This window comes from Pseudopodoces humilis, chromosome 13 (assembly GCF_049639895.1).
Source record: "Pseudopodoces humilis isolate 2021_Gansu_Grassland_sample_001 chromosome 13, ASM4963989v1, whole genome shotgun sequence".
In the NCBI taxonomy this organism is placed as follows: Eukaryota; Metazoa; Chordata; class Aves; order Passeriformes; family Paridae; genus Pseudopodoces; species Pseudopodoces humilis.
Window position 1 is genome coordinate 9,183,045 of NC_142212.1, and position 27,767 is coordinate 9,210,811.

The window sequence follows — 27,767 nt, forward strand, 5'->3', positions numbered from 1 at the left end:
GAGGGATCATGGAGCCACCCACTGGGGAAGGGTCCCATGGTCACCTCAAATCCCCTCTCCCTGTGGCAAGGGAACATAAATCAGATGTGAGCCCTGGGCTAGGTCTGGACTTGCAGACAGAGATTAAAACTAGTAGCATGTGTCAATAACCTCCAGTCATAACTGCCAGTCAGATTTCTTCAGTAAATTATAGACCTGCCCTCTTGAGACCAGTTTCAGCCCAAAGAGGCATAGATTTGAACCAAAATGTTTAAACATCCAAGGGAAGTCATCAGGTTTAAATGGTGAGAGACACACACAAAACCAGATTTTTATATTAAGGTAATTATGATGGCACCAGCCAGATAAATGAGAACACTCTCACCAAGCAGGCCTGCTTGGCTTTGACTGTCAGCCCGATGAACAAGAGGAAAATTTTATGCAGTGAGAACCGAGGGGTATAATTGTCTCTTACACAATACTCTACTTATGCTTTTACTTTAGAACAATTAGAAACCAGAGATCTCTTACCCTCTAAACCTCTTTGGTAAACCAATGCTCACCTCTCCAAACCAAGGAGCCATTCCCGAGCCAGAGAAGCCAGAGGCCCACACACAGGCAGGCAGTCGGGAGGCAGGAGTGGGAGGTTTGAGCAAGATGCCCTATGCAGCCCTGCCTTGGCAGCTCAGAGCCAGAAAGACTGGGTCCCTTCAAGAAAAAGTGGATGCATGTTTCTGGGTGTGTTGTGCAGCAGAAGCGTGGTGGCTTGTGTGGCTTTTAGCTCTCTGACCTTTACTTAAATGAAATGCATAGTAATTTGTATCTAAGTGGAGTTGTTCTGTCTCATTAGTGTGATTAACTAGATGGCAGAGCGTTACTAAGTTCATTGTCAGAGAGACTGTTGCTTAGTAATTTAAACTGCAATAATCTCATTATTCTTTTTTCCTTACAATGCTGGTGGCTCTGTTGTTACCCGCAGTTCATGGCCTTGCATTCAAACCTTGACTACTGTGATTGCATTTTGAACATCAGGCACTGGCCCGAGAAAGTCATCCAGGGTAAAGCTGAGTACGGGGAGCCTCCAGGACTTTCAGCTGCGTTAGCCTGAGATTTTTGGTGTATAGAAACAGAAGCACAAGATGTGCAGTGAACTCAGGCACACAGCCCTACGAGCCCCCTCTGCTTCAAGGGCCCTGCAGGTGCTGTGCCTGCTCAACGGGCAGGCTGTGATGGAGCCCTGCAGCCACACCCTGGGCCCGTCCGAACTGAAGGCGTGTGTCGCACACCAAGGGACAAATGCTTTTCAAGCAGGCACTGAGGGGAAGTTACGGAGAGCCCTGTCCAAGGCCGCTGCGGCCTGCAGAGGAGGAATACACAGGTCAGGGAGGCAAACGCAGCAGGCCCCAGCCTGTGCGTGGCTGGGTGCTGCCTCCAAGCTTGAGGCCACGGCCGGCTTCCCACCTCTGCCCGCTCGGCCGAAGGCTGTGCGCTGTGTTTGCTGGCCCCCGTGTCCCAGGGCCCGCGGGCAGAGCCGGAGGAGTGCCTGGTCCCCGCGGTGACACTCGCCACCGGCCGCGGTGCCCGAGGAAGGGGCACCGAGCCGCGGACTCCCCTGCTCCGCTCCCCTGGCAACAGCGCCGCCGGCGACGCCCAATCAGCGCGCGGCGGTGCGCGCCCAGCCAATGGGAAGGCGAGCGGGAGGGCGGGGCGCGCCGGAGCGAGGAGGGCCGGCCACGCGCCGCGCCGCCATCTTGACGTCTGAGGAACAAAAGCGCTGAGGCCGCCGCCGGCGCCGGCCCAGCACCAGGTAACGGGTGCGCCCCGCCGCCGCTCCTTCCCCCGGGGTGGTCGCCGCTGAGGGGATAGCTGTAGCCCCGCCCTCCCGCAGATCCGTGCCTGGCCCGACGAGTCGGGGATGGGCGGCTGCCCGGAGGGGATGCTCGGTGGCGGCCTCGGGGCATTGCCGGGTTCAGCGGGCAGGGAGGGGGGCCCTGGCCTGGAGTCACCCCGGGGATGTGGGTATGGCCGAGGTGGGGGACAGCGGTGACAGCGTTCGCGGAGCATCGCCGTCCGCACAGCGCTTGCTGCGCTCCCCGCGGGGCTCGCGGTGCGGGGGCTGCCGGCCGCGCTGGCCCGGGCTCGGCGCGGGGGGACCGCAGCTGTATCTTCCGTGGCTGCTGAGCCCGGGGCTGGTGGTCGCCTCACGCTGTTACTCAGCAGTTCTGTGAATCGTCAGACGTTGTCTGTCCGTTTTGCCCTGGTGATGGGTGTGCTGCTGCTCTGACGGCTGCTTGGTACGCTCGATAATAGTTCTAAATGAAAAACGGGTGCTGCGGGATGTGTTGCGTAAGTGGATGTGATGCTCAAGTATACCCTTTTTCTCTGTAAAACTCTGGACTTCTGGGTGATGCCTTGTTCAGAACTGGTTTGAGGATCACGATTTTGTAATACCTTGTTAACGTGGATTGGGAGCTGCAGACGGTTTGAATAAGAACACGGTTGAGGCTTTGGAAATAGGTATCCAGCTTAAGAAAATAAATTTTATCGTTGTTGCTAGAATAACAACTTCTTGGTAGTTACACCCTGATATGCCCTTGGCCTTAATTCCACTGTGAGAAGTACACTTGTTTAACATTGATACCTTTCCTGATGTATGCTGGCATTTAATCGCCCTTACTTGTAGGCTTTTTTTTTCCCCCGCCCTTTTTTTTTTGACACAGTGCCTTATGTGTCCCACATACTCAGGTGTTTTAGAAATGCATCTAGTGTCGCCATGCTTTTTGTGACTGTCTAAGGGGACAGTTCTGTTTCAAATACTGCAGTTAGAATTTTGCTTTAATATTTGGTTGTGGAATATTAATGTTTGGTTTAACTTCTTAGTCGGGTGATGTGTTACTGGTCATTACTCAACTTGCAGCACTGAAATGGTAGTAGAACAGTTCAGATCTGACACTTGAGACTAACAAGATCAGGATTGTTTTTGCCAAGAATTGGCCGCTTTGCTTGTGATTTTTCTCCTTTATTAGACAAAAACAACTTGTAAAATTTTCTTTAAGTTGAATTAATTTGTATTTTCAGGACTTAGTGGTAACATTAAGGAATGGAAACTGGGTTTATATGCACATGCATCCACACAAAAATGTGTGTTTTTAAAGTGAACTGATTAATTTGTTTACTTTTGCTGATTTAGCATCTTACAGAGTGCTGTTACATTTTTTTCTTTAGTAAATAAGGATGAACCCAGTGATTTAACTGCCAGACTTCAGGAAAAATTATTTTCAAAAAATAATCTTAAATGTTCAGATGTATCTCCTGGTTAAGGATTGTGGAAAGGATTACAGCCATTCACATATGCTTGTTTGTAAGAAAATCCAGGTGTTAAACTTGGCCATGTAGCTGTTCATAAATTCATATTCTTTTAATTGAAAAACTGTTTTTCTGCCTTTTCTGTCTTTGATACTTATGCTTTTCTGAAGTAACAGTCTGTTGTCTGTGGTACTTCAGTTATACAAGTAATGGAAGCTTTATGCTATTTCTTTTGGAGGAAAGGTAGATCAGCGCTGTCATAACTATGTGGTATGGTAGTTTGGAAGCAGCTGGAAAACTGGACGGTGGTCAGTCATATGCATCCTGGGCTTTGTACTCTCAAAAATTATTTCCCTACCAGTTGCTCTGAAGGAAGATTCTACATTTGTCAGTCAGGATGAGAAAAGATGTTGAAGAACCTCTTTGCTGCCTGTCAGTGGTTGAGCTTCCATGCAGATCAGTGGTGCTGGTGTTGCTTTAGTTGTTCTCCAGTCAGCTGGAGAGCGTGAGGTTATTTTGGGGATGCTTTTCCTTTGGAAGGGTGCAAACCTTGAGGCACTGAGGGGTGTCTCAGTCTATCAGCAGTGGTGACACACAAATGTCCCCTTTTAGTTTAGCTGGAGGCAGGGAAATGTGTGCTGTCAGGTTGTCAGTGAAAGATCTACTTCACTAGTGACGTACAAAATCCTTGTGGAATTTACCTACAGGGATAAATTAAATAGAAACCATTCTTTAGAAATCTCTATTTCTTTAGTGTCTGAGTATTTTGAGTGAATTGAATTAGATAAGATCTAGGGAAATTCTGGAGTAACTGGTATTAAATGCCAGTTCTTTTCAATGATTCTTGATTTGATGGTCTTTAGAAACTGGGAGATAGCTGATGTGTTTCTTTGAAAAGTCAGGAGTGCTGCTCCTGCAGCTGGGTTAATGCCTGCCTGAGCTTGAGAGCAGGCCAAGGACCAGAATAGGCAAAACAATTGTCTCCTCTCTAACATGCATGATGCTGTCCTTCCTGGGGAGCTGTGCTTCAAGTGGGAAAGGCTGGGGGCAAAGGCTGGTTTTTGAAGTGAAACAAGATTTGGTGTGGTTTTTGATGCTGAGGTATAGGCTCTTCCTTTTTGATGTAATTCACTGGTTTCCTTAATGTTTCTGCACCCTTGCTTAAACACAGAACTTGTTTAATGGGTAGAAACATACTCCAAAAGTTCACATACCATATCCAAAGATTGAAAGGGCAGAAACTGAGGTGCAGCTAAATTTTTTATCTTGTGTGGTATTCACTGCTCTAGTTGTACCCAAGGTGTGGTGGTAAGAGCCAAATATAGGACAGTTTGAAGCTTTCTTAAGCTGACATTTTACATTAATAATAATTCTTGTTGATCTAGTGAGCATGGGCTCAAACCGTTATCTGAAAACTGTCAGGTTTTTACACTGCTGTGGAAAAACCTTGCTGCCTCTCATTCAGTTCATCCATTTATCAGCTGTTGAATTTGCTGATGCTTAGCTCCTCCCTCTTGGCAAGAAGCTGCGGTTGGTCTCCAGGCAACGCAGGTCCGGCTGAGCATCTCTGCCTTGCTTGAAGAGATGAAAATTTTCCATTGCGGGGAGAGGATTTTTCCTCTTGCTAATTCTTCTATCTGGCCTCCTGTCTTGCCCAAGGTCAATGCATCTTTGAAACAATACAGGGATAGTTCACAAATACCAAGAAGTTACATTTTAAGAGTTTTAAGGTATAACTGCAGATATGTTTCTATAACTTTTGTTAGAAATATCTCATTAGAATGTTAATTTAGGGCCTTTCATAGTAACTTGTTTTATTGCAAAATAGTTCTTTCTTTCCCCCTTCTGCAAAAAGCTGTCTGACATTGTACCACTTGCTGCAAACAGCTAGAAATTTCTCCTGCAAAATCTGAAATAGTGGAAGGCATAATGTAAACAAAATTGTTTGTTCAAATGAAGGTCTGTCATTGGTTGTGTTTAATCAGGTGTTCAGAGCTTGGAATCTGAAATCTTCAAATTCTTGGCTTGTGTGGCACAAAGCTGTTTTAGCCCTGACTGTGTCTCTGAAAGATGGGCTGTGTTAGAATAAGGGAATGATAATCTTCATAATCGGTACAGAGTGTACCACTCTGCTGTTATCAGCGATCAACATGCAGCCTTTGACCCTCTGTCTGGATTGCTCCTGCATGTGGAGGATTCTCTGTTGGAGACAGCTGGAACCAGTTACTCCCCAGTTTTGCATTTTTACTGGAAAAAGAAAGGCTTGCTCATAAAATGGTTTTGACCACTGAGAGTCTTGCTTTGTGTGTGTGCCATGGTGGATGGTAGGAGATGATGGATGATAGGGTAAGAGGTGGCACAAGCAGTGCCTGGTTTGGAGCTGAGAACATGCTCATCTGCCAGTTAAGAGCCCAAATAGGCTGAATTCACATAGTAGCCATTCAGCTATACTGCCTCTCTTGGTCCATCTTCTGTCCTGCTGTGCTGTGTGTGTGTTCCAGGAGATTGGAAGATTGAAAAAAAAGCCCAAAACACTTCATTTGGATGACTTGGCTTAAGCTGGTTAATAGTGCCTGAGGTTGCTGAGACATAAAATGAACAGACTCAAGGTCAGAAGATACAATTATTGAGATTCTTTTTCTAATGAAAAAAGAGTTTGGGGGGTTTATGCCAAAGCCTGTATTAGAATGAGCATAGTAAAAATGGTTTTATTTTCTTGAAGCACAAAGGGCTTTAAGCATATCCAAATAGCTATGCAGTGCTGTGATGCAGAAATTTTCCACACTGCCTGAAACCTTATCAGGAATTTTGGGTGCTTAATTTTGCTGCTTAATTTCATGCTTACTGAAGATGACCTCTTTTCTTTTGACATTTGCTATTTTCCTTTTTCATATCTTTTTCCAGAAAAATGGCAGTTTATTTGCTTTGTGCTTTGGATATATGGAGACAATGATGTGACAGTGATGGCAATTTATTTTTTTTAATGACATAATTCAGTTTAATGAGGTTACAGAAATGAGAAGTGAAACTGCCGGACATGATAGGCATCATCTTGATCTTTCTAAGGTGTTAGCACTTTCAGAAGGTTGATTCAATTTACAGGAGATACAAGGTTAAATTGATGGGTAGGTGTGTTCATACTAATATAACTGTCATTGTAACTGGGAATCTGTTTAAGATACCTTAGGAAAATTGGTTCTGGCTTAATAGAACCAGTCAGTTTTCTGAAGAGACATCTGTGAGTATTAAAGTTGAGAGTATAGTTCTAGATAACCCTGACCAAAGTTACATAAGAAAAATTTTAAAGCTGTATCATTTCCAACAGGGAGGGAACAAAATGGTTGGGGGTGTCATTTTGAATTTGTGGAGATAGATAAGTAGTCTCTTGAGGATAAAGGTAGATGAAGTAAATGCTGATGGAGCTGCAGTGAATTGCCTCTCAGCCATCTGAGAGGATGACTGACTTCAAGTTGTTCCATTTAAACAAAGTCTTTGACGTATTTAAACCTAAGTGCTGAATCGTGATTATGTTTTAAAGTGCAAATAATGTTTTAATATCACTGTGTGCTAAGTTTGCTTTCATAAAATGAAGTGCTTTTTTTCATACACTTCTTGAAATATTTTTTTCCCCTTCACAGTGTGCTGTTTTTTGGAAATGCAGAATCGGAACATCAGCACACTGTGGATGGTGGTGCTATGTTCTGGAATTTTGAAGAAAAGATAGGTTTTTGGCAATCATCCTGCCTGACTCTTCCCTTTTTGGTGAGTAATGGTTTCTCTTTGAAGACAGTTGTGCAGTGCACACTTGCTGGCTGCTATGAAAACTGCCTCTAAAGCAACAGATATTTTTAAGGGAATAAGACATATTTCAGCTGTGTCCCATTGCCCTGAGCTATTTAAACTAGCTAGCTCTTGTGTATCTTTAAATGTATTTCATCCTGCTGCAAGGATAAGAGCAATACAGCCAAACTCCTGATGAAGCTTTCTTTTCTAGATTACCAAAATTGATAAGATTTTTTTGAAGTGGTTTTGTATTGCTGTTTGAATATGTAAACTGTTTGAGATTAAAATGGATTAATTCTTTGGCAGAGGTTATTATGCTAAGCCTGTAATTGGTCCCAGTTGGTGTATAAGGTCACTAATTCTTACAAACTCTTCCCTTTAAGATGCAAATCTGCATTGTGTTATCTGAATTGAGATGTGTTTGCAGTAGTTGGAGATGTTTTGAAACGTAAATACAGTTCTAAAATATATATTAAATGTGTCTCATTAATGTGAGCTGTTCTGGAGCAAAAACTCCATTTATCTTAGTCATCAGAAGTATTCTTGGAACCTACATTTGTAGAACTACAGTTAAAAATGGGGCTGGGCATTCCATAACATGATGATTATCTTCTGGGCTACTTTTCAATAATTTTTCAATATCAAGGGACTAAACTTCTTTTGAGGTGTATTGATGGTATAGGTTAATATACACATGAATGAGAAGCATGGAATAGGTAACTGTGCATTTAGGGTACCATTCTTCCTGTAATAATTTATTTGTTAATGATCTTTGCTGTGCATTCCTTTGGAAGTTCTTGCTCAAGGAATTACCTTGGATTGTAGGATTTAGGCATCAAAGCTTTAATTTAATAGTCTTGTCCTTTGGGCCTCTAGTGCTTATGGTATAAAAAGTATTAGAAGTTGGGATTTCTAAAGGAATTACATGGAGAGAAAGTCTTTGTGTAGTTAAATTGGGGTGGACTTAGAAAGGACACTTGTCCTATATTAACATTATTTTCCTTATCATATATGGCAAATGGGTCACAACTGAAGGGCTGGTCACAAAGATTCCACGTTCTTTCATTGAGTGACTCAAAATACAGTTCCCAGACTTCTAAATTCATGGTAATGAGAAAGGCATAGCCTTGGATTTATTTTAATCTTAATGGTGGAATTTTTTGAGGGTGTTGGTGTCTTGAATAATACTTTCATGTGTGTAATCCACACAATTTAGCTCTTGCTGTCATATTTTCAGAAGATTAAAGGCTGAGTGCTATTTTGGTTTCTCCATGACAAAGGGCAGTACTGTCTTTTTGTAGCAGCTAGTGATTTTGGCTGCTGATGCCAGAATACTGTTTTAAGATGGATCAGTTTCTAAATAGGAAGTTTAAGTAGCTTAGTTTTGGTGGTTCAGGTTTCTTAATTTCCATGTCATTTTTACTTGGAAAAGAGACTGGTTCTTAAATTACACAATCCTGGAAAAAACTACATGGGTCAGAATTGCATGCTCTTTTTCTGTCTGAATATGCTTAGTAACTTAGCTTTATTTTAGTTAAAGGGAGATAAAATAGCTTCACTTGAGAGGTAAAACTGGCATTTTTCCAGAACTTTGTGTATGTAGGTGTTAAGATTACAGATTACAAATGGTGTCAAGAAAACGGAAAGCTGTTGCTTTTTTTTCCTTCTTGAAATACCAGTTGCACTGGGCACATAACCTCCTTGCTGAATTTTAAGAAATTGCAGCTGAGGGGTTGCTGTGCATGCTTATGAAAAAAAGCCAGAAATTCTTGGAGATGGCCTTAGTGACTTGTCTTGCTTTCCTAGACAAAACAATTGGGGAACTGAATTTCTCCTAATAGTGTAGACCTGGTTTAAGGAAGATAGAAATAATTGTGCATGAGGAATAATAGTCATAGAACATTATGCAACTTCAGATTGATTTGTGTGTAGTTTCCTCCCTTAGTATGTTATACCTAATGTCTCATAATTCTTCAGTTTGTGTGTTAAAGCTGTATTCAAAAGTCTTTTTGGTATAGGTGGCTCTGCAGCTATGGTGTTAAATATGCAGGTATAAATACATGTCTTAATCTCTGTGACAGTGTTTATATCTGTGTTTGGGTTATATTTAAAGGAAGACAAAACTAGAACTCCATGTTTAGGGAATAAAAGGAGATAGGATAAACACGTTGCTAGTTAAAAAAATGTTTTGCATTGAAAGAGTGCATATTTATACATTTTTCTTACCTCAGTGCATTGTCTTTTGTTTCTGTATTACGGACAGAATTATTAGTTAATAGAAAAGGCTTGATGCTCTGGTTACAAGAAAAGATATCTCAGGGTGCTGTCTTACACTCCTGAGAAACAACAGAACAGGACTTTAATGTAGCACTTGTGAGTCCTTTGCCATTGTAGCTGCTCTTGGACTGTCCCTCTCCTTTCAGAGTGGAAGAAATATCTAAAGGAGCAGTCCCTTTAGATGTGATATAGCTGGCATCCTCAGAAGAAGCTAGGGCATTTCAAAATATTTTTTTGGCAATTTGAAAGCAGGAAAATGCATTCTTCCTTGGTGGGAATCTTTTGTTTGCTGACATTGTTTGCTAATGTTTTGAAACCTAATGGTAAAAACAGGATTAGATTTCTGCCTTGATGGGCCAAGACTGCTGTGCAGTCGTCATGCTCCCAAAGAGTTTTGCAAATGTATTTTGCAGGAATTTTGTGCATGAGTTCATGTATAATTCTGGGTTTCTGTATTCCATCTGTTATGCATGATTAAGTAAATGATGATCCTTTTGGGTCCCTCCCGACTCAGAATTTTCTGTTGACAACCACCGTGCCTCTGCAGTGCATAGCCCTTAATTTATGAAATTAATCCAAGGGATTTGTTTCCTTATTTATCTGCAGACGTTCCTTAATTTTTCTAAACTACAGCAATGGAGAGCTGCAATTACCAGCCATTTAGTAAAGATAAGTAAGAAAAAAAAAAAGACATTATATCAATACTTTTAAGAATCAAGTAGCTTCTTTTATTGGTCTAGCCCCAAGCACATGACACGCAACAAGAAAAATGCGCTCTTTCTTGGCTTTTTGTGTCTGTAGGTGGTTATGATGGATGTGCCACTACAGTGTCTGACTCCCAGCACCCTCATGATTTGCCACTAAAAGCTATAGTAAAAGTGTTTCTATTTCCAAAGGGAATGCACACATAGACCGAATATATAGGTCTGAAGGAGTTGGTTACTCTTGAGTTTGCAAGTGTTCTGCTGAGTTTTTACAAAATGTCACGCTTACTCATCCCTGAGTACAAGTCGTGTAACTTAATGATGATTATATTGATTGATTTGCTGCAAAAGAGCTTAAATAACCTTGACTTGCATAGAAAGTTACAGCTCAGCATCATTTCGTCATCACAACCACCTGTTTCAAGTTGTACTCAATGAAAAAGGGGGATTTTCCTCCCCCGGCCTTTCTTTTAAAGAAAGGCTCTAATATTTCCTCTCCCTTGATGCTATGACACTGTCCCTCTACCCCTCATGGTGTTGAAGACTATTGTCTGCTTTATTAAATTTGAATTATTTGCTGCTTATAATACTTAATTTATTAAAAAAAAATAATCTGAGAACTGACAATGTCAGTGTGCTTTTCTACCAAAGATAAACTTTTCCCTCCATATTAGTTACCAGAATAAGTGTTTGCTTTTTTTAATCATGCAAAATTTAGGGCTGCTCTTAAGATTTTTCCCAAAACAGTAGGATTCATACAAGCACATTATTATGTGGGCTCTGCCTCACAATGAGTTAAAAAGTTATTCCTCTCTCAATGAGTTAAAAATGATAAACTATAGCTTTTACTACTTAGTTATATTAATTCTATTGCAGGTACAGAAGGCTTCAAAAAGTATCCTACTGTGGAATTTGCATTACATGTAGAGGTACAATGCATCCTCAAAATCAGGAATTGTTTAAAAGAATTGTGATAAATTAATTCAGAGTTCATTTTTCTGTTAAGAATTAGAAACATGTATTTTAAAATGTTTGCTCCCTAATGTGATGCAATTAATTTTTAAAATGTATTTCTGATACTGTTCTAAGGCAGCTGACTGGATGCTAGAGGATATGAGTATCTAGAGTCCAATCTTAAGAACTCATGAAAACAGAACATATCAGAGTAACTTCAGTTCCTGAGCCAAGCAGTAGCTAGAGTGCATGTTAGAAGCAAATCATTGCTAATGTTACTCTGGGCATATTTGCTAATAAAACAGTGTTTTGTGTGGAGGAATGGCATTGATTTTCATCAAAATTTATCACAAGCTGTGCAAGACCTTTGAACCTGAGCATATTTAACATATCTAATGCTTTTAATACTTTAAATTTGCATCTTTTGCTTTCTTTGATTTGAGGAATGTACCTTGCTATTTGTAAAGTACCACATTATTAGTAAGGAACAAGTAGTTCAGTCATATGAGGACTTGAGAAATTCCTATAACCACTCTTGGTCTATAGGTGTATTATTGTAGGCTCTTATAATGTATTTATTCTGCTTCAGTTGTGAAAGTTCATTCTCTTTGAGCAATGTAATGACTTGCTAACTCAGACCTCAAGTACTTTTTCAGTGTTGTGCTTGAAACAGGTGGTAGGGTGGGCTCTCAAAAACATACTGTGTGTTTTCCACCTTGTTACTTGCCTCTTCCTGTGGCCAGTTCTCAACTTCGTTGTTTCTTCCTGAATGTTCTTTGGGCTAAAGCAGCTTTCTTTTTGGCTGATCTAATAGGTCACTGATACTCTTCTCTCCTGTTGGCTGGCTGACTGTGCCATTCTTCTGTTTCCTTGTGTATTGGTTGTGCCTGCTTTTTGGTAGCAGGGGGTCCACAAAGATGGCTTCTGTGAGGAGCTGCTGGAAGTTTCCACCATGTCCAGCAGCGCCAATTTCTGATTGCTCTGAAGATGGACATGCTGCTGGCCAAAACTGGGTCAATGAGAGAGATTGGTAATGCCTCTGTGATGACGTATTTAAGAAGAAAATAAAAAAAAAAAGTCAGAGTTTTTCTTCTAGTCAGAGAAGAGGAAGAGGTGAGAATATTGTGAGGGAAACAACGTGGAGACACCAAGGTCCATGGAGAAGGAGGGAGAGGAGATGCTCCAGGCACCGGAACTGACATTCCTCTGCAAACCATGGTGAAGCAGCTGTGCCCCTGCTGCCCATGGGGATCCACCCACAGCCCGTAGGGGAGGTGCCCATGCTAGAACAGGCAGGTGCCTGGAGGAAGCTGTGATCCAGTGGGAGACCCAGTGGAGAGAGGGGGCCCTGCTTCCAGGCTGGAGCAGCCTGTTCTTGGAGGGCTGCACCCCATGGAAGAGTGAGCCACATTGCAGCGGTTTTGAGAGGACTGTCTGCCCCATGGGAGGTACTCATGTTGCAGCGGGTGCTATATGGCTGCTGCTCGTGAGAGTGGACCCATGCTAGGGAAGTCCATGGAGAACTGTCTCCCATGGAAGGGACCCCACAGTCTCACAGGGGAAGGACTCCTCTCCTGGAGCAGTGGAAGAAAACCTCAGTGCAGAACTGACCCAAAATCGTCTGTGCCCTGTCTCCCTGTGCTGTTGGTGGGAAGGAGAGAGGGGTTGGGGGGAGAAGGTGTTTTAAGGGTTTATTTTACTTCACATTATCCTCCTCTGATTCTGTTAGTAATGAATTCACTTCACAACCTTATGTTGAGCCTGTTTTACCTTTGAACTGTTTCTCCCGGTCCTCATATCCACTTGTGAACCCTTACTTTTTGTTGTCTCTCCTCTGCCCAGCTGTGGCAGGGGAAGGTGAATGAGTGACTCTTGTGGGTGCCTGGCGTTGTGCTGGTGTCAAACCACGAGACCTTACAACCTGGTTCTTCCTGGTTGGGAAGGGGCTTTACTTTGTCTGCTCCAGCACCCTGCAGCAGCTCTGTTCACCAGATCTCTACCCTGTCAGCTTCCTCTGCATTCCCCAGTGAACTGAGAAAAAAGGACAGGCAGAAAGCTTTGCTGCCCTGCTATTTCTGTCCCTGTAAAGCTGATTTATGATTATGTGGAGTTAAAGATGCTAACCATCCAAACTAAAAAGCCTGCACTAGAGAGAACCCAGTTTTAACAGTTTTAATAGAAGGGCAGCTCTTCATCAGTAGTTCTACCATTACAAAGTTTTGGCAGGAGGTGTATTATTTTTGAGATTGTTACGAAGGAAGGGCTGCTGCTTAATTGAGAGCTATGCTCTCCAGGGGATGTGTTCATTAATACAATTACTCGTGGGACTAAGTGGAGAATCTGTAATGACGTGAAGTATCTTCCAAAGAATGCTGTCACCTGAGATTAGTATTAAAAGCCTGAAAACATGAATTCATTGTGGTATTCTTTTGATGGTCATCGTCACATGTGCTGGGGATGTCTGTAGATGTCACTTCTGGTTTGTAGGTGTGGGTTTTAAACATCTTTTGCTGGTTACTCTAAGAATGACATTGCTCAAGCTAATGTTACTGTTTCTAGGCACATGTTTATTTTCTCCTTCAAGTTATGTCAGATTTTTCTCTTAAAATGCTTGACATGTGAAGAGTTGGTAAATCTGCTTTTTTAGCTGATGTGTTGTTTGAAAAAAATCTCTTAGTAAAAGGCACTTAAAAGCATGTAGGAGGAAAAGGGCAGGGTACAGTGAGCCTGCATTTGCTGTCTGGGAAGATTGCCTAAAAACAGATGTTCTGGGCTCTTTCTTTCCCAAAGAGCATTGAGAACAAACTGGGTGTAGAATCAGAGGAAAGGCAGTGAAGAACTGCATTGTTATTGTGCTGGTCAGCATCAATGCCACTTGAAACTGTTGGTCTGAGGTCAAAGCTTTTATTTGTAAGGAGCTACAACCACTTTGGCATATTGTGAATTTTTATGGAATTAAGGTATTTACAAATGAAACAGTGCAAAGCCTTTCTGATGGGCATTACAGTTGTGCTCCAGGCCTTGTTAATCTGAATGGCAAAATTCCAGATATTAAGGAGAGCCAAAATGACAAACAAATCCTGATTGTTAGTAATGGTAATGTTAAGGCATGGAGCAGAAAAAAATGTAAGATCTTACTCAAAACCTTTTTGCAAGTGCGAAGAATTTCACTGGGTGAAAACAGACTGATCAATTAATATATTTTAGCCATTCAAGAAGCACTGTTTTCCTAATAAATTCAAAGTGAAAACTAAAGCCTCATTGAAACCTAAAAAGTTGACAAGATTATGTGGTCTTGCTGCTGTCTTCTTTAGCACTGTTACTGTGTTCAAATCATACCTGGTTTCGGTTCATAAACAGGCACTAAGTTGCCTTGCACAATTAAGGAGGTTGGCTGAAGGCTTTATAGCAAGTGACTCCTTGCTGATGCTCTGTTCAGCAGTCCTTGCACACAGTTTTTACTGCAGAGCTGTATTAATAGAGCTTTTCCAGGAGGGATATGTACTACAGAAATTCAGTCGTAGAAACGGAACATGGGGGAGTTGTGCTGTAGTTTTTGGAAGATAAAAACAGGAGGAGAGCTTACTAATATGGGCACAGTAAACTCATCTTCATTTGTGTGAGCCTCCTCCTTTATTTCTGGTAGTCACATTTGTCTTGTGGTAGTGCTGACTGGGTATGCTGTGTTTGACTATGTACAAATGTTTCTAACATTTCTCCCAAAAAAACCACCCCTATCTAAATACCACATAATTTATAATAACTTATAAAATAATTTGTGTTATTAATATAATAATATCAGAGCACTAAAAAAACTTGCTTTCTTTTTCCTCGAATGTGAAGTTACACTGTGTGATGTGATCTTACTTGTTCAGGAGAGGGTGTAGTGGAATGAGTAGTCCTGTCCAATTCTGTGCTTGACAGTTCCATTGCTGAGTGCATGGAGTGATCTGTGTACAAGTATTGTCCAGACCACTTGGGCATCCAGGAAAAACAAACAAGTTGAGCTGCTACTAATGAGCTCCCTCAAGATGTGTTGGGTAAACAAAGTGTACGTTATCTATGTTGGAGGTGATGTTCGCTAGAGTCATTTCTATGGCATAAAAGCCTTCAAGACTTAACTGCTGATGCAACTGTAACACAGGAGGACTGGGACAGATTTAAGTGTTTGAAGTTAAAAGATATTACTCAGTCTGAATCATTGCAGTTGGCAATCAGTGTCTCTGTATCAGGGGTGATTAGGAAGGCAGCTGGAGAATGGTGATGCTGTCTTGGAAGAAGTGGCTCTTGTACTGCTGTTCTACAAGGCTCTTAAATGTGGCTGTGCCAGTATAAAGCCCTGCCACTGCAAGATTACCGCACCTCCAGTGAAACTTGGCACACTTCTGGCTTTCCCTCGGAAATTCCAGAAGGAAGGCATTATTGGCTCTAGAAAATCCTAATGAAAACTCAAGTGTGGCTCTGCATGGAGTGGGTGCTACAGTGGGGAGCCGTGTAGAAAGAATGAAATCTCTCTGACTCCGGAGCAGTAACAGTGCTCCCTTCTGACTGCGGCAGTTGAAGAGATACATTGGACTGGCCGGGATTGCCCAGGGTTGCTCAGCTTGGTGCAATTGGGTAGGTTTTTTTGAAGTGGCTTGTGTTTGGGGTGTAACTGAGAGGTTTTTATAGGTGTGTCTCTGAGTTGTCAAATTGTTGATGTTGACGTTGAGAAAATTCTGTCGTGATGCAGTAGCTGCGTTAGAAAAAAATACTAGGAAATTAAAAGTAGTACAAAGAGAAATTAAACTTTATTGATATTGCTCTAATCTTAATAATATAGGTTATCAGAAGACAGTGTTGTTTCTGGGAAATACTGTTCCAGATTAAAGGGGGGGAAAAAAGGAAAAAACAACAACCTGATAATGTTTTGTCAAATAAGGCACTTGGAAGAAAGGAGGAAAGAAAAAAAACAACACCAAAAAGCCCCACCAACAAAAACACATTCAGCTCTTATTGACCTGTTATCCTTAGGTGCAGGTAAACATTCCAGGACCTGGAGTTCATTCAGTTGATCGATCTGTTGTTTCTTTAAGCAGTTTAGGTGTTTAATTCAATTAATGCTCTTATGTCCAGGACATGCTGTAGGCGTCTGTAGTTCTGGTAGTGCCGCTGCTTTAAGCCTGCAGGTCTCTGCTTTGCCAGTTAATGTAAAGCTTTTAAATATCTAAGGAGGACAAATAAAAATAGACCTGTGACCTAGTACACTTTGTAGTCTCTGAATTAAATGCATTATTGTTCATGTAACTATCTTCAGGCAAAATGAGTATGAGGTGGTTTTTAGCCGCAAAAAGTTAATCATTAAAGCTTTGGTCTAAAATTAGAGTAACTCGACTTAAAAATTTACTGGAACGCAGAGAACAAAACAGTCATGTTTTGGTCACTCCTTTAATTGCTTTCTGAAGTGCAGGTTGCATGAAACTGGCGTCTGGCCAGAACCGAGCGGCGTGCGGTCACAGGGTACAGAAGCAGGTCTTTTGGATGCCGCTGGCACAGAGCACTGCTTTGTGCTGACTGCAGGGAAAATAAACGTTCTTGGAAAACGGCACGTTGGCATTAGGGCTTGCCCGTGAAGAGCTTGTATCCGTCTAATATTTTCGGTATCTGACATGTTGTGAATGAACCGGTGAAATAAACGTCCCACCCTGGACGTCGGTTGGTTGCTGTCCTTGCCTGGAAGGGAGGGATTGTGCGCTCGGTGTCAGTTGCCGGTTTCCCGGGCTGGGCGGTGCAGAGGCGGGGCTGTTGGGAGCGCTGGCGCGCCGCTCTCGGCCGTCGGGCGCAGGAGCGCGCCGGGGCCCGCGCCGCTCCCGCCCCGCCCCGCCCCGCGAGGCCGCCCATTGGCCGCGGCCCGGCGGGGGCGTGTCCGCCGCAGCCTGCCCGGCCGCGCCCCGCGTTCACCCGCAGTCGGCCGCGTCCGGAGCCAGAGCGGCGTGCGCTCGGCGGTGCTCGGCTCCGCTTCGCTCTCGTCCTGCTGCCCGGGCCCCAGCGTGCGCCGACGCTGACGGCCGCCGCTCTTGTGTTTGCCTTAACAGACTTTGGAATCAGAGAAAACACCTGCGGGTCTCGGAGGCTTCAGGCTCTGAACTGCCTTCACTACTGCCGCCGCCTTCTGTCTAATGTGCTACAAGGATGAGCCCAGCATTTGGAGCAATGGAAGTGGAGCACTATTCCAAGGGAGTCCTGCTCGAGCCTTTTGTCCACCAAGTTGGAGGACACTCCTGTGTCCTCCGGTTTAATGACAAGACCATCTGTAAACCTCTTATTCAGAGAGAACACCAGTTCTATGAGACTCTCCCGACAGAAATGCGTAAATTCACTCCACAATATGAGGGTAAGTTACCAAACCTTTGAATGGGGTTGGGCTTTTCATTTCTGTTAATGCAAGTGTGCTGTGCTCTCTGTTCTCTCTGAAATCTCTTCTGTGTGGAAGAGATTTTAGGGTTTTTTTTTCATGTATTTTGATGTTGTCTGAGGCAGGCTGTGGAGATGCAGGGTGGAAATGCTTGCCAAGTTGGTGTTTGGGCTGACTAACAGCATTAGAGTAGAGCAACTCTGCTGGTGATAGCCCATATATCTCCCTTAGGCACAGGTAAGTAGCTAACAGCTTGAGAACATTTTCAGTACTTCTCTACTTTTTAAATTTTTTTTTAAATTTGAATTTGAAATTATTTTTTTTGCTACTTGTTTAATGTTTGTTTACAAAGGATTTGGTAAGGACAGATAATAGCATTTTGTGTAAGCTTAGGTATGGTCTCTTTTGTGCTTTGATTTCTCCTCTGACTTTCATTTCAGTTGCAATAAGTATATGCCGGTAAGGTGTCTTGTTGAGTACTTGCAGTGTTATTTCTGCCATTAAGGAAATGAAAATTCATGGCATTTTGGTAGGCAAGGATCAAGTAGCTGTGATGAGGCTGAGTCAGAAGTTATGTAGGAGTGGAAATTCCAGTTCTCCTAAGAATTGCACTAGTTAACAGGAATACTTCTTTTTCTTTCTCCTATTCCATTAACTGTTGCCTGATGATTAATAAATAATATGTCTGAAGCACTTTTTTAAAATGGAATTGCTTTTTAAAGCACATTGATTTTAACAACCATGATGGTGATGAAGTTTTGTGCTCTGTTTGCGAAAGTGATGGAAGACTTCAGTGATGTTTCAGAGTTAATATTCTCTGCTCATTTACAGAGACTTTTTGCCATGTCTAATTAGAAGTTCTGTTGGACTGGAAGAAAATCTGATCTTTGAATGATACTTTGCAGAAATGTAACAGAACAACTGTACTAATGTGGCTTTCTGGGAAGTATGGGGAGGGATTTAGAGGGAAGAGGCCTCACTTGGTCCACCTGGGTTTTTTCCCAGAGTAAAGGCAAAGAAGCCATTTGCTAGCTGGCTCCCCCCCTTTTTCCCATTGTCCTTTCCTTTGTGACAGCAGGACAGTCAGAGTTTCTGCACTCCCTGCCTCAGCCACTGCCGGTCTGGGAGCTGCCTGCCCAGCTTGGAAATCCCAGTCCCTCACCGAGATCTCTCCCCTAGCTAGTGATGAGTTGCAAGAACTGTGCAGACTGATTGATGTGAAATAAAGGACTGGAAAACAAAATAAAAAACAATTCAGATAATTGTTATGGCTTCTCCATTAACCTCTGAGACTTATTCATGCAGCACTGGGCATATATGTCAGTGCTTCACTAAGACTCTTAAAATGCAATGCAGTGCTTTAGAGACTCCTGAGGGGAGGATGAGGAGGAAAAAATGCTTTTGAGATTCACCATGCTTCTGTACCACAAACAGATTTGCTTTGTATTGCATTTTTGTTACTTACTCCACAAGATTGCTGCATAACCAGTATCAATAAAATATATTCCAAAAAATAGAAGAAAATGTATAATTAAACATGGTGATTCTAAGTGGAAACTTCTGGACTAGTTTCTTTTGTAATGCGGCATTTCCCTTGTTTTGTTCTCCTTGCACATCTTTTCTTTCCCTTGGGGATCTATTAACCAAGTATTGTTTGGATAAGTGCCTTTTGCTTTGCTGTCATGAAAAATTTAAAAGGTTTTTGGAGTGAATTTTTTTTTTGTGTACATCACTTTTCACTGCAAGATGTTAACAAATGTTTTACATCTCACTTAGAATCAGTCCAGTCAGCTTTTTTTTTAATTAATAAAAATTTTGTTAATTGAAATTGTGTCCTGTTATTATTTAATTGTTACTTGATTGCTTCAGAGGTAGAAAATGACATTTTGTATCGTTGTGCCAATATGATAAATTGTCTTTTGTGAGGTGTCATTTTTGTCTAGCTCTTTTGATATTTGTTAGGTTGGCAGATGAGGTTTGGCCTGTGGCAAGATATAAACTAAGGACTGGGGTAAGAGAAAAAATAAAGTTGCTGTATTCTTAGTGTAAAGCAATGCATTCTAAAAAGCTTGTTTGTCACTTGAGTAATTCATAACTGTCTGGGTCCTTTTTCTCTTCAGGTGTGGTATCGGTGAGCTTTGAAGAGGATGAAGATGGAAACTTATGTCTAATAGCATATCCATTAAATGGGGACCACGATAACTTAGAAAACTTAGATAACTCTGACTGTGAACCCAAAAGTAAGCTATTGCGGTGGACTAACAAAAAGACAGTGTTGTTAGAAAATGAGAAGATATCTAAGGAGTGGGTCCGACAGCACAGGAAAGAGGAAAAAATGAAAAGGTAAGTTTGACATGTGGCTGTCAAATTCTGGTTCCAGAATTCCAGAGATTTCTCCAGAACTCTTTCGCTTTCATTTTCTTCTAGTTTCTTTTGTTTTTCCTGACCTCTTCAGTGCAGACAGGTTCACTAGTGAAACTAGTATGTCCTTAGCCCTCAGTAAAGGCTGAGTTGGGTCTTCACATTTTTTTGTGCTGTGTTAATTTGAAACAGGTTTTCCAAAGTTATTTTTGAAGCTTCAGAAAGAGAAAAAAACACAAACAAACCCAGCCACAAAAAAGCACCCCTACAAACAAACAAAATACATTCCCCTACCTACAGAAGAACGATAGTTAAAAAAAAAAAACAAACCACAAATATATTTAAGTGCAACTAAGTGCCATACTTGGTTAGGAATCCTGCTTTATCCTTGCTAGTAATATTTTCCCCCTTGTTCATTCCTGTTAATTGTGCCCACCATAAACTGTTAGCTGTGATGTGTTGTGCTAAAACCAGTGACCTTAGCAAAGGATAAACCTTACAGTGCATCCCTACCTCTTGCATTACTTCATAGAAGTCATGCACACAGGTAAAGGATATGTAAGTAGAATTACTATGTGTTTTGTAACATTTGGCTGTATGTTCATTTATGTTAGTATGGAAGTGGCTTTGTAGTGGTCAAAATACTACTCATGGGCATCTTGTTCGTATGTACAGAGAGGAAAATAAAGTTTTTGCTTGCTGCTAATGAAGTGAGCAAAATAGCGTGTGAAGTTAAATCCATTGACAACCCCTCTTCAAGAGCTTACGTTTCCTCTTGACCTGTAATTTGCTATTTTGTTCTGTTTTTCTAGTCACAAACTGGAGGAAGAATTTGAGTGGCTGAAGAAATCTGAAGTCTTGTATTATACTGTAGAGAAAAAAGGAAATGTCAGTTCTCAGTTTAAACACCATAATCCTTGGAGCATGAAATGTCACCAGCAACAGTTACAGCGGATGAAGGAAAATGCAAAGCATCGAAATCAATATAGTATCCTTTCTTGAAAGTACCTCATATCAATGGAATGAGTAGGGTCTGCCTTTTATTTCTTGAACATTTCAGATAAGAGTACAGAGCAGGCTTAACTGCAGTCCTAGGTGACTCTGAAACTGCGATTTATTTGGCGGCCTTTGAAGGGTTTGCCAGCACTTTCTAGAAATGGGCTTTTCCAGTACGTAACAAAGTACCCTAAGCTAGGAAATTCAGAGAACTGAATTAAAATCTTCACATTGTGGGTTAGTGGACAGGTTTTACGGCATAATGTGGTGTCTTCCACAAGAAGACATCTTTTAGTGACATTAGAAGACATTTTTTAGTGAGAGTTTTCCAAACAGATAAGTCACTTTTTATTACTGTTTTGAAATTGGTGATCTTAAAAACTAGTGTCCTCTTCCTCTTTTCATCAGTTTCTTAAATATAGAGAGTGTTCCAGTGCCTAGAATTTCTGCTTCTAGTAGCCTCTTTTTAATAAGCTTTAAGAAAAGTGGAATATAAACAGTCATGTAGGATTGGACCATGAGAAACAAAAAACTGACTGAATCCATGAAGGCTGAAGCACATTGATTTTGTGCTGTGGAACCATATACAAACATCTCCACCCTGAACATTCTATCAAAAAATTGCCTTGCTGTAGGCTTTGATACAGTAGTAGTAGTAGTAATTAAATACTAATTTAATTAGGTAAACAAATTTATCATGTGTGAGGTGTTTCGGTGTTGGATTACTGAAACATCTATGACTAATAAATGATCATATTGATAGGATTTTTTGGCTGGTACCCTCACCATTTCACTGTAGATTATTATTAAGCTGCCTAAGAAGTGTGTGATATCTTTGGAACAGTAGTAATACAGATGTTTTAAAGTTGTAAAGATGGTATGAAAATGCTTCACTGGTTTTGAGTGGTAATACAAACACACAAAACCTTCACTTACCACAGAAAAAAAAGTCTCTTGCTAGACAGGAAATACTTCATAATTCAAAGTCAGCTGCCATGTTATGTTTCTGTATAACCCTGATTGCTTTTGGTTTTCACTTAATGTTAATGTGAAAATTCATTAGTCTCTTAAGACTAGTAAAACTGGAACTGTATTAAAACAGAGTGGACATCTTAAGTTAATGTAACTGTAATTTTTCTAGATTATTTTATTCTAGGCATGATTTGGATATGCTTAAAGTTAAGAATGAGGAGCTACAAAATCTGTGGTAATGTTTTTAAAACCTGTATTCCTCATTGTGAAGCTTGTTCCTTAACTGATCAGAATTCATTTTGCTGGAGAACCTGACGTCTCGCTATGAGGTTCCGTGTGTGCTGGACCTGAAGATGGGGACCCGGCAGCACGGCGACGACGCGTCCGAGGAGAAGAAGGCGAATCAGATCCGCAAGTGTCAGCAGAGCACCTCGGCCGTGATCGGAGTGCGAGTCTGTGGCATGCAGGTGAGAGGAGAACTCGTGTGTGGCCAACAGTCTTGCACCTGTTTCTGTTAGTGGAGTTTTGGGTTTATGTAGTCATGTCACAGGTTGCTACCCTTGAGCTGCTGTGCTTCGTTTCCTTCACAGCGGGGAGTGAGGATTTTGAGTGTCACTGATCAGCTGGAGGTGGCAGCATCTGCAGGAGCAACCTGCAACCCACACTCTGCATCAGTGATTGCAGGTTCTGTACACACAAACTGCCTCCTGCACCATATCAGCAGTTCAAAACTGTTAAAACTACTGATTAAATTAACATTTCAGGATCTCACAGGGAACAGTTACGGGACGGCCAGTTATATGCATTTTGAATTAAGCATGTGGAAATTTGTCAAAACATTAATAAGCAATCAGTTCTGTTCTGTAACTTTGATCTTTCACTGCTTGAGATAGAATTGTTGCAAAGTGCAGGCAAGAAATGCTTGGTAAATGCGATAAGACTTGTTGCTAGATGAGGAGACATTGTGTGGACTTTCACCTGAATTTTTTGTTTACTTGTTTCTGTATTCCTAGAGTGACAAATGGGAAACAACATGTTTGTGTTTGAGTTTTTTTCTGAAGCTTCTCTCCTCCTATCCAGTAGATTCCAGGAATGCTAGCAGTGTTTGCTAGGACTTGTTCCACAGCAGGACTGTTGGCATGTGTGGTGTTCAGCTCACTGTTCAACTTCAGAGAAAAACATGAGGCAGAAATGAAAGTGTGGGAGCTGCATTTCTAACCACAGTGTGCTGGGATTTGATCAGGGCATGGCCACTGTTCGCTTTCCAGTGTTGACCTGTGCTGGAAAACAAAGAGGAACTTTGGAAGCACTTGAAATCTTTTCTTGACCCAGATGTTTAGGATTATTGAACTATTGGTTGTATAGACTATTCTCCTATGCCTTCCTGCAGGAAGGCATTTTCCTGCAGGGGCACCTCTGACTTCTTCACATACAGATGATTATGGGGTACACCTTAGTTTTATATAGGAATGTTGGCTCTGATGCTGAGAATCAACTGGTACATCTTAGAGCAGAGGCAGGTCATGAGCTGAACGAGTGGCTGTGGTACAAGTTGTAGCTTGACTTTGGAGATCTCGGCTGCAGCTTTCCTGATCTCACTTAAAGTCCTCATTCTTACATTCTGGGTGGAAAAACTCAGATGTAAACTGAAGGAATTTTCCACTTCCTCTAAGTTGCACAGGCGCTGCTGGATCTGTTGATAGCAATTCCTCTAATTGTGCAAGAGCAGTTTTAGAGAGCAGTATGTCATCTTGTAAAAGCTTTAAGGAGCATGCTATTTTAGTTTTAAATTGTTTTGTGTCCCCTCAAGGCTTTGATGTTAATGTACCAGCAATTTTAACTATTCCTTTTTTCTTGTCTTGTGTTTGTATATGCAGGTCTACCAGGCAGGTACTGGCCAGCTGATGTTCATGAATAAATACCATGGAAGAAAACTCTCAGTCCAAGGATTCAAAGAAGCACTTTACCAGTTCTTTCATAATGGCAAATACCTGCGCAGAGAACTCTTTGAGTCTGTTATTAAAAAACTTACTGAACTCAAGTCTGTGCTGGAGAAACAGGAGTCCTATCGCTTCTATTCAAGCTCCTTGCTGATCATCTATGATGGAAAGGAAAGGCAGGAAGTTGCCGTTGACTCGGATCCAGAGGACCTAGAGGACCTTTCAGAGGAATCTTCAGATGAGTCAGCAGGAGCCTATGCCTACAAACCAACTGCCAGTACTGTCGATGTCCGCATGATAGACTTTGCCCACACAACCTGCAAGTACTATGGAGAAGATAGTGTGGTGCATGAGGGCCAAGACACGGGTTACGTTTTTGGACTCCAGAATTTAATAGATATTATTAAAGAAATAAGAGACGAAAGTAGTGAATAAACAGTGTGAATGCACATCACTAGAAAGCACTATTGTGACTCTTCGTATTCCAAAATTATTGGCCACTTTCTGGTGGTAGGAATCTTTACAGGCTCTGCAGGGGTGGTCCTGTCAGAGTCAGACTTGTTCAGAGGGCATTTACTTACATTGGTGCTGGACCTAGCACTGGCAAAACTTGGTATCCTTATTTATTTTAACTTTCTTAAACATTCCATATTTGATTACTCAGATACCTCTGTTATCCCTGTGTGTATATGTTCAAATAAAACTCTTTTTGTTCGTTGTAAGTGATGCTTCTGTTGTTGCTGCTGACTGAGCAGGAGATGAAGCTCAGGTCTCTGGTGTAATGCAGAAGCAGCGTATGAACAGCGAGGCTTACCTGGCTCATGAAACCACCTGTGGGATAGCATGTCTGCCCTGGGCCTCCTGTCAAGAGTGATGAGCAAACCCAGAAGAGCCACTGAGCTGGCAAGGCCCAGCACCTGCCCTTTGAGGAGAGCCTGAGACAACATAGATGGGGTAAAGACAGTTTCTGAGAGGCCTCCAGAGGTCCCTTCCAGACAGAATGAGGACTGATCAATGAGAAAGTGCTCTTGAAATCAGCAACCTATTTCTTGATCCTGGGTCTTGTAACTGTATCTTATGCTGTGTAACCTATTTCTGGAGAGCTGTAGATGTTATTTAACCTAAGCTGAGGCAAAACGTGTGAAACTTGTACAGGAAAAGCTGCAACAGCAGCAACCAGGGCAGAGATGCCAAGCCTGAAAAGTAGCTTAAGCAGGTTAAAACCTTACTTGGGACAAACTGACAGGAAAAAAGCATCAGAAAGTGAGAGGGTAGTGAGTAACTGAAAAATAGAGTAACTAAACCAATGGTTCTGATAAGAGGAGCATTTATCTAACCACTTTTAAATACAGGACTTCTCCCTTTGAGCGGTTTGTACGTCATCATGATAGTGCAAGAAGAAAATGGGTGTGGAAGTGCTGAGGTAAGAGTGGGGAAGTTCTTGTTAATCAGAATGAAGGAGTCAGCTTGTGCAGAAGAGTCAGGTGAATCATCTCCCTGGCCCATACTTTGCCTGCAGGCTTGCTTAGGAGACAAGTGGGATGTGGCAGGAAGGCTGCAGGTCTGCTTGTGGAAAGTCACCCTCTTCAGTTGGCCATAGTCCTGTAGCTTCAGTTTCATATTCCCCAGCAGCTGCTATCCAGTTCTCCTGATGAAAAACTGTCTGATGGTTCTCCTGTGCTCCTTTGTACTTTTTAAATAAGTTTTTTATCTTTGCTTATACATGAGTTTGTGGGTGGGGTTTTTTGTTTTGTTTTTTTGTTTGGTTTTTGTTCAGGTTTGTGTTGTTTCACAATGTTCAGGCATCAACTGATGTTGGTTTTAAACAGGTATTTGTACATCTTGCACTCACCTCAGTATTTTATGGCAGTACATGGGCTGTTGTGTCTGGAGATGGGCTTGTCCAGCCTGAAAAGGCCGTGTGTTGCTTCTGGGTGAGACTCCAGTGGTGAGTGCAGCTGACAGGGCCCTGTGAGCCACTCTTGGCACTGGCTGCAAAAGGCCTTGGGCAAGGAGGGAGGATGGGGCTACTTATTCTTCGTATCTCAACTGCAAAATGCCTTCAGCATTGATGAACAGCACTCCTGCCTATTGTTTCCCAAGATGTGCCCAGCACAAGGAGAGGGGCCATGGCTGCAAGGTGACGTTTCCTTTTCAGTTCTTTGGTTTAGAATGTGATGTCCTCTGCTAATGAGCTAATGACAAGTCTCTTGGCAGGCACTGTAGTCGCCTCTCATTGCTGCTACTTATGAATAAGCCTTCCTGTGCAGACTCAGCTGATACATGATTTGACTTTGTAGTCTGAAATTAGCAGGGATAAAGTCCCCCAATGTACTTGTGGTTACGTAGGAACTCTGGAGAGAATTCATAAAATCCGATGAGAACAATCGCATTTGCTCTGGTGCAAGCTGCCTCCAGAACAAGCCTGCAGACACAGCCCCTGGTACAGGCAGGGAGCTGCAGAAACACTGCCAGCAGGGTAAGCTCGGTTTAGACACACTTTGAGCAGTCTGATGTCAGCATCCAGACCTGGAGCGCTGTGGGGTCCGTATAGAATAATAGCAAACCCTCAAGTGCAATTGGTGCTGCTGAAGGAAGGTGGAGGAATCTGTCCCTGTGGGCTCAGGCCAGCGCTGCTAAAATCCTTTTGCCAATATTGTCTGAGGATTAAGAGGTGCTGTGCCAAGGCTCTGAAGCAACAATGCGGTTGGGAGCTTCCTGGGCTGCAGCAGCTGGGAGTGGGGGAGCAGGAACAGATAAGACTTTTCTCATTAGTTACTTTGAGGTATGTAACAGATAATCATCAGGAGGAAAAATCCCTTACTTGCACCACATCCTTGAAGGTTAAAAAAGGAGCAACCTTCCTTCCATGCTGTTCTGCACACATCCCTCTGAGCAGTTCCTTGTTTGTGGAAAGGCAGCTGTGTAACTGCCAACATGCTGGGCTGGGAATGGTATTCCCACAGTCCCTGTAAATGGCCCCCCAGCCCTGTGCCTGGGCTTTTTGGAGGACAGAAAGGGGATGAGCAGGGATTGGGATTGGGGAGGGTGTTTGTGGTCACCTGCCTGTTGGACCATGGCAAAGGACAGAGTGATGGAATCATGGCAGAGCAGCAGTTGTGCTCAGGAAGAGACTCGAAGGCTTTTTTTGTTCCTGTACGTGCTCTGAGCATGGCTCCCCACAGGTCTGGTCCTCCTCAGACTGTGAGCTTTCCTCTGTGCTGGCTGTGCCAGCAAGAGCACTGGGAAAGGGCAGCTAGGCTGGTTCCCTCGTGTCCTGGGGAACCCTGCACCATGGGAGAGGCACCTCCACAGAGCAGCCCTGCTGCTGGGGTGGGGGACAGGAGCTGGGACAACCTGTGCCCTGGCAGACACCCCCCTGTTCTGTAGTTTCTGCAGCCTCTGCTCCAGGGAGGACAATGCTGAGCGCACGTCCCTGTTCCTCAAGGCTCCCCTATGTCTGGTCTCCTCCCTGTCTGCTTCCTGATGCTTGGAGAAGACCCACCTTTTCCTGCTAGCCCTGCCCTAGCAGGACCATTGCCCAGGATGGCTGCAGTGTGCTGTGCCTGACCCTCCACTGGTGGCTTTGCAGGGGCTGGGGGAGAGACACCATGTGGTCCGGCCTGGCTGGGCCCAGGCCCCTAGGCACCTGCTCCTGCTTTCCTGTGGCTGCCCCTGGAAGATGCTGCACCAGCCTCAGGCTTGTGGGAGCTTGCCTTACATAAATAGGTCACTTCTAGCCCAAAACTGGGGTGGCTGATGGGAAATTGCCATGCATCAGCTGGCTAGAGATGAAACACATTCCTGCAGCTGGCACCGGTTTCTCCAGTGAATTGAGCTCTGCTTGGCTGGCAGGGCACTGGGGACTGAGATAGGGGGTGAGTGGCGCTCTGTGGACCTGCTAGGATGTTTTGGTAGGTGGTCTCCCTGGCACTGGGGCTGGGCAGGGCAGAAGCAAGAAGAGGCAGGGGACAGCACCTGGCCTAGCTGGAGGAGAGGGCACCTTCGTTCCTGCACTGTTGCCATCCTGTGCTGCTGTCTCTTGAGTAGCTGCTGGACTTCTTCCCCTGAGCTGGGTCTGTGCCAGTGGGGAGGGACACA

General features: G+C 42.9%; 1 protein-coding gene across 3 annotated transcripts; it reads left to right on the forward strand.

Annotated features, from left to right (window-relative positions):
- Positions 1-1,700: 1,700 nt before the first annotated feature.
- IP6K2 (inositol hexakisphosphate kinase 2) lies at positions 1,701-24,388 on the forward strand. Of its 3 annotated transcripts, XM_014251720.2 has the most exons (7): positions 1,704-1,786; positions 6,924-7,047; positions 17,078-17,376; positions 19,518-19,740; positions 20,571-20,746; positions 22,018-22,193; positions 23,604-24,388. In XM_014251720.2, the coding sequence occupies exons 3-7, from the start codon at positions 17,175-17,177 to the stop codon at positions 24,099-24,101; spliced, it is 1,275 nt and encodes a 424-aa protein (XP_014107195.1). In that variant the 5' UTR covers positions 1,704-1,786; positions 6,924-7,047; positions 17,078-17,174; the 3' UTR covers positions 24,102-24,388. The 3 variants fall into 3 exon arrangements, with proteins under 3 accessions (XP_014107194.1, XP_014107195.1, XP_087918002.1); XM_014251719.2 differs by lacking the exon at positions 6,924-7,047 and having other exon boundaries at positions 1,701-1,786; XM_088061876.1 differs by lacking the exons at positions 1,704-1,786; positions 6,924-7,047 and adding an exon at positions 15,462-15,620.
- The last annotated feature ends 3,379 nt before the right edge of the window (positions 24,389-27,767 follow it).

Excerpts from the sequence above, each read along its gene's own strand:
- IP6K2 (XM_014251719.2), top strand. The coding sequence starts at position 17,175 with ATGAGCCCAGCATTTGGAGCAATGGAAGTGGAGCACTATTCCAAGGGA. Across the intron at positions 20,747-22,017 it reads AAAGCATCGAAATCAATATA|AATTCATTTTGCTGGAGAAC; the intron begins GTATCCTTTCTT and ends TTAACTGATCAG. Across the intron at positions 22,194-23,603 it reads TGCGAGTCTGTGGCATGCAG|GTCTACCAGGCAGGTACTGG; the intron begins GTGAGAGGAGAA and ends TTGTATATGCAG.